We start from the raw sequence: 23,408 nt of genomic DNA on the forward strand, positions 1-23,408 counted from the left end.
ACGGTGGCCTAGTGGTTAGCACAACCGTCTCACGGCGCTGAGGTCCCAGGTTCGATCCCGGCTCTGGGTCACTGTCCGTGTGGAGTTTGCACGTTCTCCCCGTGTCTGCGTGGGTTTCACCCCCACAACCCAAAGACGTGCAGGATAGGTAGATTGAACATAAATTGCCCCTTAATTGGAAAAAATAATTGGGTACTCTAAATTTATTTTTAAAAAATTCTACCAGATGGGATTTGAATCTGTATCCCCAGAACACTAGCCCGGGCCTCTGGATTACTGGTCCAGTGACATTACCACTACGCCAGGTTAAAGTTACCTCATTTAACTAAATGGGAAGGTAAAATGGCCAAAATAGCATCTGTCACAGTAATTTAGTAGTTTTCTTACATCGGTCAATTAGACAATCTGTGAAATAAGCTACCTTATGATTGACTATCACCATTTATTTGTGATAGATGGGCCATTGCTTAAACTTGGTTCTTAGCTGGTCTTTCAGACTAATCTGGTGACTTTTTTTTCAAAGAAATATACTGAAAAATCCACTCGTCCTATCCAACGAGGAAATCCAAAAAATGATGTGGCGATATCTGGACAATTTCTGCCAAATGGATAATAGCTTGGCTCTTCCTAAGATGTGTGAAAGATCTAGGACCCAAAGCCGTCTGACTGAGTGGGGGAACACAAAGTTAGAGAGGCTGGAGAAGCGGTGGAAGAAACGGGTGAGTGAGTTTGGGGAGGCCAACCTTCCATCCTGTGAATCATTTATAGAATTTTTGTTTCTGTTAAATAATGAGGTTGGTGAATTGGATTTCGAGCTGGTCAGTTTTTTTAAACCGTTACAGCATGACAAGTTTAAAGTGAAAGCTGGCCAAGGAAACGCCACATAGACAGTGCAGGGCTTAAAAACAAATGGACTGAAAACATATAACTAATGGTTGTAATGTATCACAATGTCAACCTCAGGAGCTTCCAGCAACTCGATTGGTTCTCTGCCTGTCAGCACTCCTTTGGCTAATTACACTTAACAGTCTGGACTTTTTGATTAGTGTTTATAATAATTAATGGGAGTATTATAGAAACCATTACATCTGTCACAGTTCACGAGAGGCTCCAAATTCAGGCCTAAAATAATCCATAACATGCAATACAGCTGAAGGAATCCATAGTCAAGCCCGCATTATTCCTTCTGCAAGAAACATTACACAAGGTACATATGTTCCAGATATGTACATATTATGACGTCAAGTTCACATCCTGACTGATGAGTATTTTTTGCAAAATATGATATAAGCATTGTTGGACGTTTTGTTTGCGGCACAACCTCTCTGCCGCATGGTGTCCCAGCTTAAACTCCCTTTGCATCTCTAATTGGCGGCCTCCTAGTGGGGTGGACACTAATTAGCTATCTGAAGCTTGATTGGGCATGGTGAGATGGCGGGGTGGGAGCTAGCGTACTCCTCATTTTTTGCTCTCTCTTCCTCACTGTCAAAAACTGTAAAACCCAACCCAGCGTAACTGTTGAAAAGACAAACACATTTGAGATCCTTCCCTATGCGGCTTAGTGGTCTAGTTTTATATCCTGTCATTGTATAATGAGCAAAGTGACTCTTGGCTCAACATGGCACATATATCCGTCAATCAGAGACAGTAGGAGTTAGTTTAATAATGTTTACTCACTGGGATGGATCAGAAAAATAAAACCCTCCACTTTTCTCAGAAGCATTGACTGGGATTTCTGACACTTCCTGGGGGTGAGATCGTCCGGTCCCGTTCAAGTCGATGGCCATTTGTGGTGCTAGCAGATCTCACTGCCGGGGCCCGTCGTTGGTGGGGTTGGGAGGAGGGGGCACCTCACTTCCGGGGTAACTGTCGCTGGCGGGGGGTGGGTTACTTTCATCAGGTCCGGAAGATCCCACTGGCAGCCAATGATGAGTAACCTCTGTCGCCTGGAAAACCTGCAGGCAGGGTGGAAGGAATCCTGACCCTTTGCGGGAATTACACTCTGCCTCCATCTTGAAACAACAACAGCCACAAACAGCTCACTGTAAAACACCCGGCGAATGGCCTGGATACTGCAGTACCATTGGATGCTTAGAATAAGATGTTCTTTATAACTAAAACACGATTCGTCTTGCTGACTGGAAGTCATAGTGCCGACAGGCGTTAACGTTTAGCAGTGTTTTCATTTCCATGAGGAAAGACATGACCACAACCCAAGTTATGCAGAAAAGAACAAAACCCAACATGCAAAAAGCAATATTATTGAGTTCCTGGAATTGAACAGTTCTGCATTTGTACGGTTTAGTTTGGAAACACTATTGAGCAGAAGTCTTGTTCTGTCAATAATGATCCAGGGCTGAGTATATACAGATGGCTTTTACAGATTGCAGTGATTTATGTTAAAATGTTCACATCAGTACCACTCATTGGTGCTGAAGTGTTATATGTTCATGTTTGAGTGAACAATTTAATTTGCTTCTCCAAGCAACGGGTCCTTTGATCTGTTCACCTTTTAACTTCCTATCTTGATGTTTTTTCAAATCTGAAGTGACAGTTTTACTTCACGGTTTATTTTAGGTGATCTGCATCGAGGCATAAACTTTGTGGCCTTTTGATATTTAGAAGCTGATAGAAATTTCAAGCCAAAAATAGACCAAGGTTCTCCTCGTTCAACTTTCACCATTATAGTGGTCAGGTCAGACAATGATAATCGAGACGTTGTTCGCTCATGGCAAAGCCCAAATGATGCCCCTATCTGTTGTTGGCCCTGGCATTGGAAAGAACATTGTTACAGATATTTAAGGGCATCACTTGTTTCATGCATGTGCACATTTATCCTGTGCTAAATTGAGTTCAATTTCTATTATGGCCTTACTATGAATATTATTGGGGCCGGTTTAGCTCAGTGGGCTGGAAAGCTGGTTTGTGATGCAGAACAAGGCCAATAGCATGAGTCCAATTCTCGTACCAGCTGAGGTTATTCATGAAGGCCCCGCCTTCACAATCTTGCCCCTCGCCTGAGGTGTGGTGATCCTCGGGTTAAATCACCACCAGTCAACTCTCTCCATCAAAGGGTAAAGCAGTCTATTGTCATCTGGGTACATGATGACTTAACTTTACTTACTATGAATATTATTATAAAGCGTGTGAAAGTTTTTTTTGGATAAATGCATTCAAGTGGATATGGAGGAATTTTACTGAGAACTGGATATATTGGGGGTTATAAAAATAAACATTTATGGCTGAACATTTAGGATGGCAAGTGCTTGGTGCCCTCCATCCTGAGAGTCAGCAGAGAACATACCCCACCCACTCTGACAGGCCCGCTGCCATTTTACCCTCAATTCAGCATTGATTGACAGCACGTTGGATTCTGTCCACCCTTGGACTGAAATCCCGCTTTGGAGATTTGGTGACAGGTTGCCAATCCTTCCTACCACTTCTTACCTGGAAGAGGTACTGCAGCACCATGCCTTGACTACACTTCAGGGATCCTGGGGGCAGGAGGGTACGGGATTCTATGGAGGGTCAGGAGATGGCGACTCTCGGTGTTGGTGGGGGGGGAGTGAGAAAACTGGGCTGGAATTTCCAGGTTCCTGAGGGGAGGGTGCCCCAAATCTGATGGGGCCCCTTCCCTTGAGCTAGAGGGTGGGAACATTTTCTGTTTCGCGTTCTAGGAACTTTTTATGTTTCGCACCCTGATCCAACCGCCTCTCGCCAGCCTACAAACTGAGGATGGGCAGAAAAAGACTTTTGTGTGGCCATTAAGTGACCATTTAAGGGCCTTAATAGGACATGGGCAGGTTTCCCATCCGAGGCCCTACCCGCTTAACAGAACCTGGTGGCGGGCAGGGGGTGTGGGGGGAGGTGGGGAGTAGAGTTCTGGCCTTTGTATACTTTTAGCTGTAAATAAGAGGAGATATAAGGTTTGACATGGAAGGGAAAGGATTGGCGTTCTTGGAGGCTCAATATCAGAAGCACCTCAGGTCTCACCATTGAGGTGTAGTGGCCGATTTAAATTTCAAGGCCAATGTGTTTTTATAAATTCCAAAAATGTCATTTGAAAGTGGTTTGTGTGAGTTCTCCATTAGAAAAATGATACTGCCTGAAAGTGAAAATCTGTAACATGTTCAATGCATCCCAATAATGTCAGCAGGAGTACAACATGATGACTCAAAACTAGGCCTGGCGGACGTTTTGGGATGACTGTGTGAGGACAGAGTCTGCCCCCACCTCTTGTTATACCCTCAGTCTGAGGTGAGGCAGAACCTTGAATAATCAGCCTCAGATTGGTCTAAATTGAGGCTTGTGCCTCCAAATCTTTGGGCATAAGTTTTTGAAAGCACATTTTGAGCGAGTCCACTAAATAAATGTGCAAGATTCATCCAGGGAGAGAGCACCCCACTATCTCCCTCCACCATGTTCAGTAGTCATCTGCTGAACCTTCTGGCTTTATGTCAATGCCAGGCACGATGAATGGTACTCGAAAATTTTGTTTAATAATCAAAGGACCTTTCCATGACCCTGTGAAAGTTGCAGTATGAGCGGCAACGATTTTTACTGAGATGCGTTGCTATGCATATTTTCTGGTTCAGTGTATTCCACACGTTGGAAACTATAATTTGTACCTTTTGGGGGGAAAAAGCAGTTTCTTTTTTGATGGTTAATGAGATATTTTCTGTTTATGTCCCTCTTTGTAGGACAAGTTAAAAACTAAGGAATTGGGGCATGGCGATGGGATCAACCTGATAGCTCAACAGGAACGTACGCGGGACAAAATTAAATTGTACGAGGAAGAAAACAAAAGAGCTGCAGAAGAAATGAGTGTGGTAAGCTGAATCGAAAAGATAAGTACTGGGAGCTGAAAACCTGTTTGAAGAGACTTGAAGGATTTGACTGTTCAGGCTTAATTTGCTCACGCAGAACTATGTTGGGGCACAATTTAGTTTCTAGTCATTGGGATAACACAAGTGTTGGCAGCTGTCCTTCATAATCTGCAGCCTCACAATTGTAGTCCAGTATAACTGCAGCCATCGTATCATGGCTAGAATGACGGATAGTGGTTAGCCCGGCTGCCTCACAGCACCAGGGACCTGGGTTCAATTCCGGCCTTGGGTGACTGTCCGTGTGGAGTTTGCACTTTCTCTCCCTGCCTGTGTAGGTGTCCTCCATGATAAAATTGTCCCTTTGTGTCCAAGGATGTACAGATTACATGGGATTGCCGGGATGGAGGGGGCCTTGATAGGGTGCTCTTTCAGAGGGTTGGTGCAGACTCAATGGATCAGGTAGCCTCCTTTTCCATTGTAGAGATGCTATGGTTCTATGAATGATGTTCCAGCCAACGTAAAAGCCCAGGTTGTAATACAAATTTAATTCTCCAACCAGATGAGGTTATCGCTTGTGATCAATAGGACAGGACATGTTTTCAACCTCCCGTCTATACTATTGGTAGCATCACCATGAGAAGGGAGAAGCCCCTTCCCCAAGAATTAGCAATCACTTTCCAATGAGCTCTCAGTGAATGGAAAAATATCAGACAGCTGCTGGTAGCCTGTACTATAGGACATACTGCGAGTATCATCACTTCAAGTTGGAAATATGTAAAATTCCCAACAGGCTGCTTTGCCTAAACAGTCCATGTTGGTATTTACCCTCACAAGCAATTGGTTCTGATTGAATTCACCTCCCCTGTTGCAAAATTCAATGATGGACTTTCATCCACCAACCAATGCACAGAGGAGGGCATTTTCGAGGAAGAAACAACTTGCATTAACAGTGTTGGAGGGGAGAAGGGTAGGCAGGGTTCAGTTGCATGGAAAATTAGAAAATCAAAATTAAAGGAGTAGGTAGGAGTGCAGGTTAGCGCTGAGGTAGATTGTTACCAGAAAATAGAAGGAAGGGACAGAATGTGTGAACATCATATTGCACCACGGACAGGCGCCGGAATGTGGCGACTAGGGGCTTTTCACAGTAACTTCATTGAAGCCTACTCGTGACAATAAGCGATTTTCATTTCATAGAAGAGAGGGAAACTTGATAATAAAACAAACTTGAAGGCCTTTTGTGTCTGAATGCCCAAAGCATTCGGAACAAAATTAATAAGTTAACGCCACAAATAGAGTCAAAGAGGCATGATTTAGTGACGATTACTGAGATATGGTTACAAGGAGACCAGGTCTGGGAGTTGAATATCCAACGGTACACAGTACTTCGGAGGGATAGACAGAAAGGAAAAGGAGGTGGTGTAAAGGAAGGGATCTGTGCTGTAGTGAGAAATTATGTAGGTATTGGACATTGAGATATGGAATCAGTCTGGGTAGAAATAAGAAATAGCAACGGGAAGAAATCCCTGATGGAAGTGACCTATAGGTTCCCAAACAGTAGTTCTGCAGTGGTGCACGTATAAACCAGGAAATATTGGTGGCTTGTAAGAAAGGTACGACAATAATCATGGATGATTTTAATATGCATATAGACTGGATTAATCAATTTGTCAAGGGTAGCCTCGAGGGAGGGTTCATTGAATGTATTCGGGATTGTTTCTTAGAGCAATATGTTGTGGAATTAAATTGCCCCTTAATTGGATTTTTAAAAAATACTTTGTAGATTATGTGTACACCTATATTTTGTTACTTGGAGAAAATTGAGACTGATTATAATAATAATATTATTTTATTGTCACAAGTATGAAGTTACTGTGAAAAGCCACATTCCGGCGCCTGTTCGGATAAACTGGTATGGGAATTGAACCCGCGCTACTGGCCTTGTTCTGCACTACAAACCAGCTGTCTAGCCCACTGAGCTAATTTTGGCATTGGTGTTTCCTGTGATTTAGGTGTTCCAGCACACTCATTCACAGACATAAGGGACAGGTTTCACCATACGCTGTGCAAGTCCAGCACATGGTGAGTGAAGTGCTGGGCTTTCAAAAGCAGGTTGAATATTATTGTGCTCTTAAAATGTTGCTGCCGCGTGTCCTTGCTGCCAGCGCATCTACCTTCACCAATATGGGTGTTTCTGCATTTGTCAGAAATACATCCACATTTTTTGTCTGATATATTGGGAGCAGCTCCGGAAAGCATGTGTGATGCAACCTGAATTTCTAGGCCTGTGTCTTATTTTTTGGTAATTTGTTGTAGAAACCTTTTTTCAGCAATCGTTTTAAACTGAAGGGCAAGTATGTTCAATGATTTAGAAGCAGCTCATATAATAATAGATCCTGGGGATAAGGCCAGCCTTTAAGTACTTCTGTCTTTGCTTCTGGTTGAATTGGCAGATTGCTACCAATTTTGGTCAATTGACCACTGGTACCAATAATCAACCCTCCTTCATGAAGCCTGACTGACTCTTGTTCTCATCAGGGGCATAATGTAATCTTATTAAGTATTTGCATGTGCAACAGAAAGGGAGATACTCCTTACGGAACAGGTCTTCCCAAGGAATATAAACCAAAAAAAATTGTTCTGGCTATACCCATTTGACATCTCTCTCACCACACTGGTGAAACCTGACCAGGCATGAGGCTCTTGGTATTTACAGGTGTAAGCCTAATATCTGTTTCAGTATCCCTTCTCAAAATTGGGTTGCCTTGAATACGGCTAGCACCAAGCCAACTACACTCAGGATTGTTGTGTCTACAGGTAGCCAAGTCAGCAGCTCTTAAAGGGACTGGTGGATGCCGCCATGAGAAAGGCAAGTTATTTTTACTTGACTGTAGATTGGTAAGGACTAGCAGCGCTCCACCCAGCTCCAAAGCAGTTCCGAAGATGATTGTCAGCCCCCAATCATCCACTGCTGGTGGCTCCCCATCCTTGCCTAGTTGAGTCTGGCCTTCCACCTGATTTCCCCCTTCCTTCCCTCTTGATCACAATTTTCCTTCTGATGACCACCCTTTCTCCTTCTTAATTTCTTTGACATCCCCTCCCTCATATAGAAATTTACATCAGGAGAGCGCCCTGGGGATATGCATCCTTTGACTTCACCTTGAGTACTTTTATTAAGGCATGGCTTAAAATGTGCTTAAAACATTTAAATGATGCACACTGTTTTGTAGTGAGGAAAAGTCTCTCTGTCAATTGCAAATTGTCACAAATGCACACAAACACACACACACACACATATATGCACACACATACATACACACTCATACATACACACTCACTCATTCACACATACATATACACACACATACACACACACATACATGCACACACACCTTTGTGGTTCATGAAGTTGCAGCATTTACACATCATCGTTAATTTTCATATGTGCTGACGACACTCAACCTATTGATTCCTCCATGGTTGCTGAATTATCAGCCCGCTTATCTGACATCCAGTACTGGATGAGCAGTAATTTCCTTCAAATAAATGTTGGGACATTGGCAGCATGATGGTTAGCACTGTTGTTTCACAGCACCAGGATCCCAGGTTCGATTCCCGGCTTGGTTCACTGTCTGTGCAGACTCTGCATGTTCTCCCCGTGTCTGCGTGGGTTTCCTCCCACTAGTCCCGAAAGATGTGATGTTCGGTAAATTGGACATTCTGAATTCTCCCTGTTGAGTACCCAAACAGGTGCCAGAGTGTGGTGACTAGGGGTGTTTCACAGTAACTTCATTGCAGTGTTGATGTAAGACGACTTGTGACAATAATGTAGATTGTTTTGGAAGACTTAAGTCACTGCTTTCGATTTGTGCTCCAGCCTTTATTTCCTGGCTACCTGCGCCATCTATCTCCCTGATAACAATCTGAGATGTTACCTACCTTGCTGCAGTGTTTGATTCCGAGATATCCTCCTGACCTCATATTCATGCCATCACTAAGACTCCCTACTTCCACATCCATAACATTGCCTGCCCTTGCCCCGGTCTCAACTTATCTCCTGTTAAAATCCTCATCCGTTCCTTTTCTATCTCTAGGCTCTACTATTCCCGCAGAATCCTGGCTGGTCTCCCACATTCTACCCTCTATAAACTTGAAGTCATCCAAAACTTGGCTGTCCATGTCTTGCCTCGTGGCATATCCATCGTGGTCAAGCAAATTTTTGACTTTGAAATTCTCATCCTTGTTTTCAAATCCCTCCCTGGCCTTGCCCATCCCTATCTTTGTAACCGTCTCCAGGCTCATAACCCTCTGGGATATCTGCACTCCTATCATTCCACCTCTTGTGCATTCCCAATTATAATTGCCCCACCGTTGGTGACCACACCTTCTGTACCAAGGCCCCAGACTCTGGAATTCCCTCCCTGTACCTTTCTGCCTCTCTACCTCACTTGCCTCCTTTGAGACGCTCCTTAAACACTTCCTCTTTGACCAAGCTTTTCAAGTTGTTAGTCATCTGATCTAATCTCATGTGGCTCAATATCGTATGTCGTTTATGTAATTCTTGCAATTGTCCTGATGAGTGCTGAATGAAAAGCTTCAGCAATGTGTCTACTTTCAGTAATATTCAAGTTCTATATTACCAAATGACTCTTTATAATTTAAAGTGTAGAGTCTCTACAAATTGGGCAACCAAGGGCAGCACGGTAGCATAGTGGTTAGCACAAATGCTTCACAGCTCCAGGGTCCCAGGTTCGATTCCCGGCTTGGGTCACTGCCTGTGCGGAGTCTGCACGTCCTCCCCGTGTGTGCATGGGTTTACCTCCGGGTGCTCCAGTTTCCTCCCACAGTCCAAAGATGTGCAGGTTAGGAGAATTGGCCAGGCTAAATTGCCCTTAGCGTCCAGAATTGCCCTTAGTGTTGGGTGGGGTTACTGGGTTATGGGGATAGGGTGGAGGTGTGGGCTTGGGTAGGGTGCTCATTCCAAGAGCCGGTGCAGACTCGATGGGCCGAATGGCCTCCTTCTGCACTGTAAATTCTATGAATTCTATAAGAGACGCCCTGCTCCAACAAAACCTAGCCAACTGTACTCGATGGGCTCAGAGCAGTTTAAATCTCAGCACATCACCAAACAAAGATTGAAAGCGGCACACTAGAATTTAGACACTTCCTATCATAATGTTATTATTGATTTCACATCCATTGGCCCTGAAATTGCACTGTTGGTGATCTTGTACAGACACTCCAAATGCATCACCCGCTATTTCAGTAGCGGTGCTGGGCGCATTGATTTCATTGGGTATGCATCTCCTTGAAAATAGTGCAGACAGGAATTTGTTCACACATTAACATTACACGGCATAACTTTCTGGTCATTACCTTTATTAAACATAATCAGAAGCAGTGGACATGAGTTAAGCAGCTGAAGAAGGATTACTCCTGAAATGCTAGCCTTTCACAGGCGCAGGTTGTTGTGCAGTTCTATCACTTTCTGCCTTTCTTTTGGATTTCCAGCAGCCGCAGTTATTCTTTTCACATTAAATGCTGGTAAGCTGTTTGATCAGTAATAGCTTGCTCTCTGTGTGCCTGAATAAATCCCAGGTGCAGCAGGATAAATTGCCAAGGTGGGAATGCTTTGCAACTCTATCACTCGCCTGTTAAAAACTCTGTCTTATCACCGACCAATTACTCACCCACGAACAGAGCTCATGGTCTCTATAACTTGAATCATGTAATCTAGCATGTATTTGAGAGTTGAGATTGAAAATACCACCTGAAGTATTTTAATAAATCCAGGATCATATTGGACATCTTCTCCTGCTAAGTTAAATGGAGACGTTATTCAGACTGAGAAATGTCATTTGAGATTTTTATTTTTGGATTATTGGAGGCAAATTATCTGCGGAGAAATGTTTTTTGAATGTAGCATTTCCAGACTGACAAATAGGGATATTGGGTGAGATCTTCCACCCTTGCCCACGGGCAGGATTTTCCAGTCCTGCCTTAGGCACACGGCGGGACGGGCAAGCCACACAAACCACTATAGACGTCGACGGGAGTGGAAGCCGGCAGCCAATGTGGAGCCACCTCCACCACTGGACAACACGACATGGGAGAGGCTGTAAAATTCTGCCCATAGAAACTGGAATAAGCCATCCCCCCCCCCCCCCCCCCCCCCCAGTGAAATTATAGCAGATCTGCCAACAAACCCACCTTTGCTCACACTCCGAAATACCTTTGGCTAATAAAGGTCCATGAATCTCAATTTTAAAATTAATGATTGGTTTATCATCAATGCCAATTTATGGAAACGATTTCCACACTTCCAGCCATCATTTGAGGTGAAGAGGTGTTTCCCAATTTTACTTCGGAAATATCTGGCTCTAATTTTTTGGCTATGCCCCCGTGGTCCGAGATGGCTCAATGAGCAGAAATAATTTCGCCCAACCCACCCTATCTGTTCTCCAAGATATCTTTAAAACTTTTATCAAATCACCCCTTACCCTGCTAACTTTAAAGTTAGGTGCCCATCAACTACAGGCTGGTCAGTTAACCTCAGCGATGGGAAAGCTTTTAGAAATGATAATCCGGGACAAAATTCAGTTACTTGGAGATGCATGGATTAATTGAGGCAGACCTGCATGGATTTGTTAAAGGAAAATAGTGTTTTTCTAACTTGATTAGGTTTTTTGACAAGGTAACAGAGGGGGTCATTGAGGGCAATGTCGTTGACCTGGTGCACATAGACTCCCAGTAGACTTTTGATAAAGTGCCACATAACTGGAATTTTATGCTCACCCCATGTTGGGCTGACACGCCGGGGGGGGGGTTGCATAAAACTCAGTGCCATGGCAGAGGAGTGCTGCCTTCCACCTGTTCGCCTGCCTTCGTCGTCATGGATATTTGATCTGCAGCCGGGGAGCCATCAGAAGGCCCGATGAGCTGTGGACCAATCAAACCCCTGAAGGAGCTAATTAAAAGCTGTTTATGAGCCTCTTCCCATGGCTGCTGTGGCAGGGGAGGCCAGTACCATTCCAAGCTGTACTGTGAAACCTGGTGAGCCTCATGGCTGGGTCGGACATGTGGCAATGGGCTGCCTCTCAGTTGGGCCCATCGGAGGTACAACCACAATTTATCTCCCACCCTGCCCTGCCGTTCCTGGCCCCTCATACCCCCCCCCCCCCCTCACTGGAATCTATCAGCCTGGCCTTGGGAAGATCCTGGACTTACCCGGAAGTCTAGGCTTCATGGTGCTTGCCTTTGGGAACTGCCTGCAGTCCCAGCAGTGGCCACTGCTCCCAGAGGTGCAGCTGGGGCTAAAACGTTCCCAGTCATTTGATGGGCAGCCAGCTCTCTTGAGGCGAGACTTCCCCCACAATGGGGGCAGAGGGTCCACTTTGAGCCAATTAACAATGTGATGGCCATTAATGACTGCAGGGTGAGCCGGCAAACTACAGAATGTGCCTAGCGACAGCAGCAAAATAAATTTAACAAGATAAAATAGGATGCAGGATGCCCAGAAACAGGTAGAAATCTGCCTAGAGACAGTAGTAGCCAATATTCTAAAGGCCAGATGAAATGCATTTCTTCCAGTAATGAGTTTAAATCAGTTTAGAAAAGAACCCGATGTGAATCATTTATAAATAGAAATAGTTTATATTGTCAATTGCAGAAGAGCAATGAGGTATACACATGTTAATATCTAGAGTCAAGGAAGTCAATAAGTGCAGCTAGTCAAATACACAATGCATAATTGAGCACCATCAGAGGAACAAAAGTATAATTGGCTGGACCCTCAGAAGCAAGAGAGGCCAGTTAACATCTAGCCGGCTGAGAAAGCAGACAAGCCCATTATCCAGCTTGCAGCTAAAAAGCCAGTTTCCAGCCAACAAGACTGAAGATCAGGTTTTACTGTAAACAGGTTCTAAGTCTCAGTAATTCGCCCATCTCGATGCTGCTACACCTTTCTTCCGGGTTCTTCTGAAATATGCTGTGCAGCATCATTGATGGAATACCGATGGAGTGGATTAGAGCCAGGGGAAGGCAGACTTACCCCATTTTTGTGGCAGTATCTGCCATATGGTCCATTCTGAATCTTAGTGAATGGATGAAAGAATGTGCCACTGAGTGAATGGGTTGATGGGCGAGGGGATAAGTGGAGGGGCTGTTTAGCACAGGGCTAAATTGCTGGCTTTGAAAGCAGACCAAGCAGGCCAGCAGCACGGTTCGATTCCCGTAACAGCCTTCCCGAACAGGTGCTGGAATGTGGCAACTAGGGGCTTTTCACAGTAACTTCATTTGAAGCCTACTCGTGGCAATAAGTGATTTTCATTTCATTTCCATGAGGTGTGAAGATGAGTTTGTGGGTGACATGGATGAGTGGGTAGGTGGGTGAGTATGGAATTGAGTTGGTCTAGTCGGATTCAATCCGGGATGGTCAGGTCAGGGTAGGTTGGGAATTTAGTCGGATCAGAGGAAAGTGGGGGCAGGTAGTTGGATGGTTGGGAGGAGCAATCAGGCCAGGGGTTGCCAGGTGTTTGGAGGGGTTGGCCAAGCGGGTAGTTGGGTGGTCAGGTGGTTATTGCATGTTTGGGAAGGGTAATCAGGTCAGGAGGTAAATGGGGATTGGTGGGCTGTTGTGTGGTCGGGAAGGGTAGTCAAGTTATAGAGTGGTGATCTAGTCAGGGATGGTGGTCGGGGAGGTAGTAAGGCCAGGCCGGGTCGGATATGGGAGTCGTTGGGTCAGATTGGGGGTAATCGGGTCAAGTTGGAGATTATTCAGGTCAATGGGTATAGTCAGGTGGTTGGTGGTGGAGAGTGGTTGAGTTGGTTGCATAGTTGCCCAGGTGTTAGACTAGGTTTTAATCTGTCTTAACATTTCCTGTGTAACTATTTAATAGGAACTGTTAGAAGTCTCCGACTCTAGAATCAGAGACATTCATAATTACCTGGCAATTCCCACACAGGTCCATATGCCAGGACGTCCGCAGGGTCCTGATGTTCATTTTCAGTCATATGTCCAGTCTCTGATGATCTGGAGACTGGAAGATTTTGCTTGTTATGAACTATGAGACAGATTGTGATGGCCTCCAAGAGAACATAGTCAGGCTGGCTGAATGGACAGGCTCGTGGCAAATCAAATAATAGACAGACTCTTGGCAAATCAAATGGTGTGAAGTGATCGGTTTTGGCAGGAAGAACAAGTGAGGCTATAATTTATGGCTGCAATTCTGAAACGGATGCAGGAACAGAGAAACCCGGGGCTATATGTGCTCAAGTTGTTGAAGGTGACTGGACAAGTTGAGAAAGTAGTTAAAAAGGCACATTGGACTATGGTTTTTGTAAGTAAAGGCATAGAGTACAAAAGCAAGGGAGTAGGGAAGAATCCCTGGAAGATACTGTTTGCTTCAACTGCAGCACTGTGTTCAATTCTGGGCTCTAGAATTTCAAAGCTTTAGCAAGAGTCCAGAAAAGATAAACAATAATAGTTCTGGGGATGAGAGACTTCAGGAAGTGGATAGATGGAGGAACCTGGGGTGGTGCCCCTTAGAGAGAAGGGACGGCTAAGAGGAAATTTTCTAGAGTTGTCCAAAATCATAAAGAGATTAGACGAGAGCGGATGGCTAAAAACTGTTCCCATTGGTGGAAGGGCCAACAAGCAGGGGACACTGAGATCCAGTAAATGCCGAATGAATCAGTGGAGACATGAGGAAAACCTATTTTTACCCAGCCAAGTGATAGGGGTCCGGAGTACGCTGGCCGCGAGTATGGTGGAGGTCGATTCAACCACAGCTTTCGAAAAGGAATTGGATAAGCACCTGAAGAGAGAAAGAAAAATCAGGAAAAAATCAGAAAATTGTTTAGCCTGTGTCAAAGAAAAACATAGGAAATACTGTCTTGATTGTCACCTCGCAAATCCTACTGTAAAGACCTCTTTACAGTCTCTACCCTTGTTTCTGCATCAGCGTTCAATGCTGGGTGAAAAGCGTGTTTGACCTCATTCTTACTTTGAAATATTTCAAATTCCTCTGATACAATCTGTGGACCATTACTTGACAGCAACACCTCTGGCAATCCATAAACCGCTAACCAACTTTTCCAAGCCTGAATAGTTGTGGTTTTGGGACACACTTATCCATTTTCTATCGCTTTCAACACAAACATTTGGCCCTCCCCGCTTAAAGAGCACTGTGTGCTCTCTCGGCACATTCTCAGTGGCAGGCACATTCTTACTGTAAATGACTCAGCCCAGTTTAACTACATTTTCTCAAGCCGACTCCTTCCCATCAGGGAGTCTTTGTTCTCTCCTCTCATTACTAAAAGCGAATAATGTCTTATTCCGCGCCAACGTTTAACTTCACTTACCGCTGTAATTCTGTTATTGGAATTGAGTAGTCAGCTTCACACCAGTTTTGTGTAAGGAAATGTGGCTCAGGGAATTTCTCGTATTCTCTGTCTGAGGTAAAAGGCACGGCTGCAGTTATATCACTGATGAAAGTAAGCTGTGTATCTCCAGCTTTCAATTTTACTGTGTGTAGTATCTATGCTGAGGGAATACACTTGAAACAGCAAGTACGATGCAATCGATACTCTTTTGTTTACTGTACACAAATACGCCTCTCCCCAAAAGGTCTCCCTCCCCAACCTGTACCCAAGTCAGGGTTGTTATACTGAGAGCTCCCATCCTTAAAGGGGAAGCCCGCCCCATTGCCGGGATTCTCTGGAGGTCACGGGGAACCGAATGGTCCACACCCCATGGCCTCCAGGGGGTTATAACAACCCCCCCTCCCCCCACCAATGTCTACGGTGGCGTCCGCGTCGGCAGATCAGCGTGAGGGATCCGTCGTCCAATTTGTCCAGGGTTGGCGCTCGAGCCTCATCTGCATGGGGTCCGGCGGCGTAGATCAGACGGGAGAGCAGCGATTGGGGATCGGCAACTGGAACTCCATGGCAGAATCGGAGTCTGAGTGGGATGTTTCTTCTTCCAGCATTTCGGCGTCCTGGACCTTGATGTTTGCCAGAACTGGGGGTGGTGGTTGCGGAGGCAGCAGCAGTAGCAACGGGTCTGTGGATCCGCGAGGCTGGGGCCCGACCAATTCTTGTCAAAAGGGCAGCGACTGACTACGGAGACCGCTGCTCCGGTATCCAGCTCCATCTGGATGGAGTGTCCGTTCACCTGTAAGGTCACACCAGCAACCCATGGGGCTGTCATGCAATGCACCAGCTGGTGGAGGGCATCTTACATAGAAAGATACATAGAAAAGAGAAGCAGGAGTAGGCCAATCGGCCCTTCGAGCCTGCTCCAGCATTGATTATGATCGTGGCTGATCACCAAGTTCAATACCCTGATCCCGCCTTCCCCCCATATCCCTTGATCCCTCTAGCCCCAAGAGCTGTATTTAATTACTTCTTGAAAATACACAACGTTTTGGCCTCAACTACCTTCTATGTAGTGAATTCCACAGATTCACCACTCTCTGGGTGAAGAAATTTCTCCCCATTTCAGTCCTAAAAGATTTAGCCCTTATCGGTAACATCAACTTCTACCACAGGTAGACTGCTGAGCTAGTTTTAGATTTGCCGTGGCCTCAAACTGGTGTACAGCTCCTCCCCGCCGCAGGTTTCCAGGCAGCGTGGGATGGCTTCAATGGGACTCCCATTGACAGCAGCGGAAACAGATAATCCCACCGCCAGCGAATGGTGTGCTGCCTCCCGCTGACAAGAAACAGGCAGCTGGGAGACCAGTGAATCCCGGTCCTGGTTTCTCTCGGAGAACATTGGTTAAAAACTACATCATAAGCATCTGTCCCCATCATAGTGAGCAAAACGTTTATTTTATCCACATCTCCTATTTTAGTTGCTTCCAGCCAAATGTCCAACCGTCGTGCATCGTTATGCCGGTCCTCTTTGCTCGGGTTGAATGTCCACAAAGATGTCTTCAGTGCCATTTTTTCAATTCCGCACCAGATTGACTCACTGATGTGAACACGGAGCAATCTTTCAAATTGCTCAAATTTCCTCAATAGCAACTTTAGGAGTTCCAAAAAAATGTGCCACAACCTTCTTCAGGCTGTCATCTTGTCAAATGAAATGCAAATAAACAATTTCATCCTATTCTCGTCGCCATCTCCCTGCTGTGTATTCTGTAGATCATATAATTTACAGTGCAGAAGGAGGCCATTCGGCCCATCGAGTCTGCACCGGCCCTTGGAAAGAGCACCCTACTTAAGCCGACACTTCCACTCTAGCCCCGTAACCCACCTAATATTTTGGACACTAACAGGCAATTTAGCATGGCCTATCTCCCTAACCTGCACATCTTTGGACTGTGGGAGGAAACCGGAGCACCCGGAAGAAACCCACGCAGACACGGGGAGAATATGCAAGCTACACACAGACAGTCACCTGAGGCCGGAATTGAACCCGGGACCCTGGAGCTGTGAGACAGCAGTGCTAACCACTGTGCCACCGTGCTGCCCCACTGCATAAGACTGTGGGCTCAACTGTAGGCAGTGATAATTGAACAACTTTATTTACACGTCTCCTTCAGAGGGGGCAATATACCAGGATGCTCGGATCTTGCATTATGCTGCTGTATCTTTTGCGTTTTCACCTGAGGTGGTACGCTCAACTGGCATTTAACATCTCGTCTCAAAAATGCCAGCTCTTAGTGCTGCACTGAAACGTCTTTGGTGAGTTTGACCCCTAGGGGTCAAGCTCAGTCCCAGGGCTGAATTTTATAACAGTAAAGGTAATGGGTGGCATGTGGTGGAGCTGGTGGCGTAATGGTAATGTCACTGAACAAGTAACCCTATAAGCTTCTCCAGACCCACAGCAATGTGGTTGCCTCTTAACTACACTCTGAAACAGCCTCACAAGCCACGCAGTTCAAGGGCAAATAGGGATGAGCAACAAACGCTGGCCTTGCCAGATACACCACACCTCATGGAAGAGTAAAGAAAGAAATGTAATTTGTAGGAAAGTTTAAAAAAAAATAATTTTTATTCAAGTTTTTTAATAACAATAACAAATTTTCTCCCCGCAATTTAAAACAAACAAGTCGTGTTTCCACGCCAAAACAAAACAAGAAAAGAACTCTTCCCCCCCCCCCCAAAATAAATAATAACAAATAGCAATACAAGAAAGAAGAAAATAATATAACAAACCCACAGTCGCAAAAACACACCCCCCCCCCCCCCCCCCCCCCACTCTCTACCCCTTCGCCAGGAAATCGAGAAAGGGCTACCACCGCCGAAAGAACCCCTGTACCGACCCCCTCAGGGCAAATTTCATCCTCTCCAACTTGATGAACCCAGCCATGTCGTTGACCCAGGTCTCCGAACTCGGGGGCCGCGTATCCCTCCACTGTAACAGAATCCTGCGCCGGGCTACTAGAGACGCAAAGGCCAGAATGCCGGCCTCTCTCTCCTCCTGCATTCCCGGCTCCGAAGCTACCCCAAAGATCGCTAGTCCCCAGCCCGGCCTGACCCTAGACCCAACCACTTCCGACAAAATCCCCGCCACCCCCTTCCAAAACCCCTCCAGAGCCGGACATGCCCAAAACATATGGGTGTGGTTTGCCCGACCACCCGAACACCTCCCACACCTGTCTTCCCCTCCGAAAAACCGGCTCATCCTTGCCCCCGTCATGTGAGCCCTGTGCAGCTCCTTCAGCTGAGTTAGGCTGAGCCGTGCGCAAGACGAGGAAGAATTCACCCTTTCCAGGGTGTCCGACCATGTCCCATCCTCAATCTCTTCCCCTAGCTCTTCCTCCCATTTCGCTTTGAGCTCATCTACTGAGGCCTCCTCCTCCTGCATCAGTTGGTAGATAGCCAAGATCTTCCCTTCCCCGACCCACGTCCCCGAAAGCACCCTGTCCTGAACCCCCCTTGGCGGCAGCCGCGGAAACTCCTCCACCTGCCTCTTAACAAAGTCCCTGACCTGCATATACCTAAAAACGTTCCCAGGGGAGAGGTTCCACTTCCCCACCAGCTCCTCCAGAGACTCGAACTTCCCATCCATGAAGAGGTCCCCAAACTGTCTGATGCCTGCCCTGTGCCAACTCCCAAATCCCCCACCCGTTCTCCCTGGCGCAAAACGATGATTGCCCCGTATCGGGGCCCAAACTGAGGCCTTCACTTCTCCCCTATGTCGCCTCCACTGTCCCCAGATTTTGAGCGACGCAACCACCACCGGACTCGTGGAGTACTTTGCCGGGAGGAGTGGAAGTGGGGCCGTCACCAAGGCCTCCAGACTCGTACCCGCACAGGATGCCACCTCCAGTCTCTTCCATGCGTCACCCTCCCCTTCCGTCACCTACCTGCGAATCATCGCCACGTTCGCCGCCCAATAATATCCACACAGGCTGGGCAGCGCCAGGCCCCCTACCTCCCTTCTTCGCTCCAAAAATACCCTCCTTACTCTCGGGGCCTTCCGCGCCGACACACACCCCAGAATGGACTTATTCACCCTTCTAAAAAAAAGCCTTTGGGATCAACATGGGGAGGCACTGGAAAAGAAACAAAAACCTCGGGAGCACCGTCATTTTAACCGACTGGACCCTGCCCGCCAACGAGAGCGGCAGCGCATCCCACCTCCTGAACTCCTCCTCCATTTGCCCCACCAGCCTCGAAAAGTTAAGCCTATGCATAGCCCCCCAGGTCCTAGCCACATAGACCCCAAGATACCTAAAGCTCCCCTCAGCACTCCTCAACGGGAGTTCCCCTATCTCCCTCTCCTGACCCCCCGGGTGCAGGACAAACAGCTCGCTTTTCCCCAAATTTAGCTTATATCCCGAAAAGTCCTCAAGTATCCTCAGCACCTCTGGCATCCCCTCAGCCGGGTCCGCGACATACAGCGGCAGATCATCTGCATACAGCGACAACCGGTGCTCCCCCGCCCCCGGCACAATCCCCCTCCAACCCTTCGAGTCCCTCAGCGCCATGGCCAGGGCCTCAATTGCTAATGCGAAGAGCAGGGGAGACAAGGGGCACCCCTGCCTCGTCCCTCTGGAAAGCCGAACGCCCTCTGACCTCCTCCCATTCGTCACCACACTCGCTACTAGGGAGCTGTACAGCAACCTCACCCAGCTAATGAACCCCTCACCAAACCCAAACCTCCGCAACACCTCCCACAGGTAACTCCACTCCACCCTATCAAAAGCTTTCTCCGCATCCATGCACGCCACTATTTCTGACTCCCCAGCCACCGGTGCCATCATCATAACATTCAGGAGCCTCCGCACGTTGGCATTCAATTGTCTCCCCTTTACAAACCCCATTTGGTCCTCATGAATCACCATCGGGACCACATCCTCCACCCTCCTGGACAGCACCTTTGCCAACAACTTGACATCTATGTTGAGCGAGATCGGCCTTTAAGACCCACACTGAAGGGGGTCCTTGTCCCGCTTCAGGAGCAAAGAGATAATTGCCCTGGACATCGTCGGGGGCAAAGCCCCCCCCTCTCCCTGGCCTCATTCAGGTTCCTCACCAGCAGCGGGCCCAGCAAATCTGAAAATCTCTTATAAAATTCCACCGGGAACCCGTCAGGCCCCGGCGCTTTCCCTGTCTGCATGCTTCCCAGCGCCTTCACCAACTCCTCCAACTCAATTGGGGCCCCCAAACCCTCCACCCGCTCATCCCCTACTCTTGGGAACTCCAGCTTATCCAAAAAGTGGTCCATCCCGCCTGCTTCCCCGGGGGGTACCGCCCGGTATAGCCCCTCATAAAAGGATCTGAACACCCCATTGATGTCCTTTCCACCCCGTACTAAGTTCCCACCCGCATCCGTGGCTCCCCCAATTTCTCTAGCTGCCTCCCACTTCCGGAGCTGGTGAGCCAACATCCGGCTTGCCTTCTCCCCGTACTCATACACCGCCCCCTGTGCCCTCCTCCACTGCGCCTCCGCCTTACAGGTGGTTAAAATGTCAAATTCCTCTTGGAGACTGCGCCGCTCCCTCAGAAGCCCCTCCTCCGGGGTGTCTGCATATCTCCTATACTCCCTGAACATCTCCTCCACCAGCCTCTCCCTCTCGACCCTCTCCCTGTATGCCCGAATAAATATCAGCTCCCCTCTAACTACTGCCTTTAGCGCTTCCCAAACCATCCCAACCTGCACCTCCCCGTTGTCATTGGTTTCCAGATACCCCTCTATACCCCTATGGATCCGACCGCACACTTCCTCCTCTGCCAAAAGCCCCACATCCAACCTCCACAGCGGGCGTTGATCCTTCCCCTCCACTATCTCTAGTTCCACCAAATATGGAGCATGATCAGAAATGGCTATCGCCGAATACTCCACCCCCACCACTCTCGGGATCAGCGCCCTGCTAAGCACGAAAAAGTCAATCCGGGACTACGCCTTATGAACATGGGAGAAAAAGGAGAACTCCCTACCCCCCGGCTTCAAAAACCTCCAAGGGTGCACTCCTCCCATCTGATCCATGAACCCCCTCAGCACCGAGCCGCTGCTGGCCTCCTGCCCGTCCTAGACTTTGAGCTTTCCAGAGCCGGATCCAGCACCGTGTTAAAGTCCCCACCCAGAATCAATCCCCCTGTCTCCAGGTCCGGGATCAGGCCCAGCATACGCCGCATGAAGCCCGCATCATCCCAGTTGGGGGCATAAATATTAACCAAGACCACCCGCTCCCCCTGAAGTCTCTCACTCACCATCACATATCGACCTGCACTATCCGCCACCACTTTGGACGCAACGAACGACAGGCTCTTACCCACCAAAATTGCCACCCCACGGTTCTTTGCATCAAGCCCCGAGTGAAACACCTGCCCCACCCAACTCTTTCTTACCCTCACCTGATCCGTAACCCTGAGGTGCGTCTCCTGGAGCAGAGCCACATCCTCTCCCAGCCCCCTCAAATGAGCCAAGACCCGGGATCGCTTCACTGGACCATTCAGCCCCCTCACGTTCCATGTGACCAACCGAACCTGAGGGGCCGTCCCCTTCCCTCTACGCCGATCAGCCATAGCCCTTCCTCAACCCACCACGTGCCCAGGGAACCCCCCAAGCCCGCTCCCCATGGTGGCAAACCCCCCCCCCCCCCCCCCCCCCCCCCCCCCCCACCATCCATTCCCTCACAGTGCCTGCAGCAACAACCCGGCACCCCCCACCCCCCTCCTCCTCCCCCCAAACCCCCCCACCCCAAAGCTAGGGCCCCCCCCTTGCTGCGTTTCCCCCAACATTATACTTCCGTGAGTCAGCTGACTTCTGCTGACCCCAGCTACACCCGCCATAACCACGACCCCCCCCCCCCCACGGATGCAACACAGCCATCAATCCCTCCCTCCCAGCACCAGCCCCGCCCCCAATTCCTCCGGTGCGGGAAGAAAGCCCGCGCTTCCAACCCGAGCCCCGCCCCTCAACCCAACACGCGGGAAAAAGACGGACCCCAAACTACTCCCCAACCCACCAGTGGAAAAAACAAAAAAAACCACCACAATAAATAACCAACAGCCCCAAAGAAACCCCGAAAGAACCCAAATAACCATAACTCAAATAGCAAAAATGGCGAAAACAAACAGGAAACAACCATCAGCAAACACAGCCACTATGGGCGAAAGGATACCCAAGAGGACAAAGCCACCAAGCAAAGTACATTTCCCCCCAGCCCCCCAGTCCTCAGTCCGAATCCAAGTTCTCAGCCTGGACAAAAGCCCAGGCCTCCGCCGGAGAGTCAAAGTAGAGCTGGCGGTCCTTGCACGTGACCCAGAGGCGAGCCGGCTGTAGAAGGCCAAACTTCACCCCCTTCCTGTGGAGCACTCCCTTCGCTCGATTGAAGCCAGCCCTTCTCCTCGCCACCTCCGCGCTCCAGTCCTGAAAAATCCGAACGTCCGTATTCTCCCACCTGCTGCTCCTCTCCTTCGCCCACCTCAACACGCACTCCCGGTCAACCAAGCGGTGAAAACAGAGCAGCACCACCCTGGGCGGTTCGTTCGGCCTAGACTTCCGCTGCAGCACTCGATGGGCACCTTCCAGCTCCAGGGGACCACGAAACGTCCCTGCACCCATCAGCGAGTTTAACATTAGGACCACATAGGCCGCCAAATCCGAACCTTACAGCCCCTCCAAGAGGCCCAAAATCCGTAGATTCTTCCGACGGGAGCGGTTCTCCATCTCCTCCATTCTCGCCTGCCATTTCTTGTGCAGTGCTCGTGCAACTCCACTTTCACTGCCAGGCCCAAAAGCTCATCCTCATTCTCCGAGGCCTTGTGCCGCAGCTCCCGAATCTCCCCGGCCTGAGCCGTCTGCGTCGCCACCAGTTTGTCCAGCGAGGCCTTAAACAGCTCCAAAATCTCGGCTTTGAGCTCCTTGAAGGAGCGCTGAAGCAGCTCCTGCTGCTCCCGCGCCCACAGTTGCCACGCCGCTTCTGCTTCCCCGTCCGCCGCCATCTTGCCATTTCTGCCTCTCGCCGTTCTCTGAGGTAACACCGAATTTTGGATCGCTCCGCTGCGAGTCCAGTCCATCCACCGGCTGCTGGGCACACTGGCTGTGTTTCCTCCCGGGGGAAAGTCGAAACAGCGCCGTTGCGGGCTCTTAAAAGAGCCCGAAAATCCAAAAAAAGCGTGAGCT

The 23,408-nt window shown here is 48.2% G+C and overlaps 1 protein-coding gene across 8 annotated transcripts in view; it reads left to right on the forward strand.

Annotated features, from left to right (window-relative positions):
- The window catches only part of LOC119963437 (limbin-like), a 188,064-nt gene that overhangs the window by 109,669 nt on the left and 54,987 nt on the right, over positions 1-23,408 (forward strand). For all 8 annotated transcript variants that reach the window (XM_038792569.1, XM_038792565.1, XM_038792570.1 and 5 more), the window contains exons 15-16: positions 524-719; positions 4,701-4,829. In XM_038792569.1, the coding sequence (XP_038648497.1) occupies positions 524-719; positions 4,701-4,829 (325 nt within the window). The remainder of the gene's footprint in view (positions 1-523; positions 720-4,700; positions 4,830-23,408) is intronic.

Source organism: Scyliorhinus canicula, chromosome 3, assembly GCF_902713615.1.
Source record: "Scyliorhinus canicula chromosome 3, sScyCan1.1, whole genome shotgun sequence".
NCBI classification, from domain to species: Eukaryota; Metazoa; Chordata; class Chondrichthyes; order Carcharhiniformes; family Scyliorhinidae; genus Scyliorhinus; species Scyliorhinus canicula.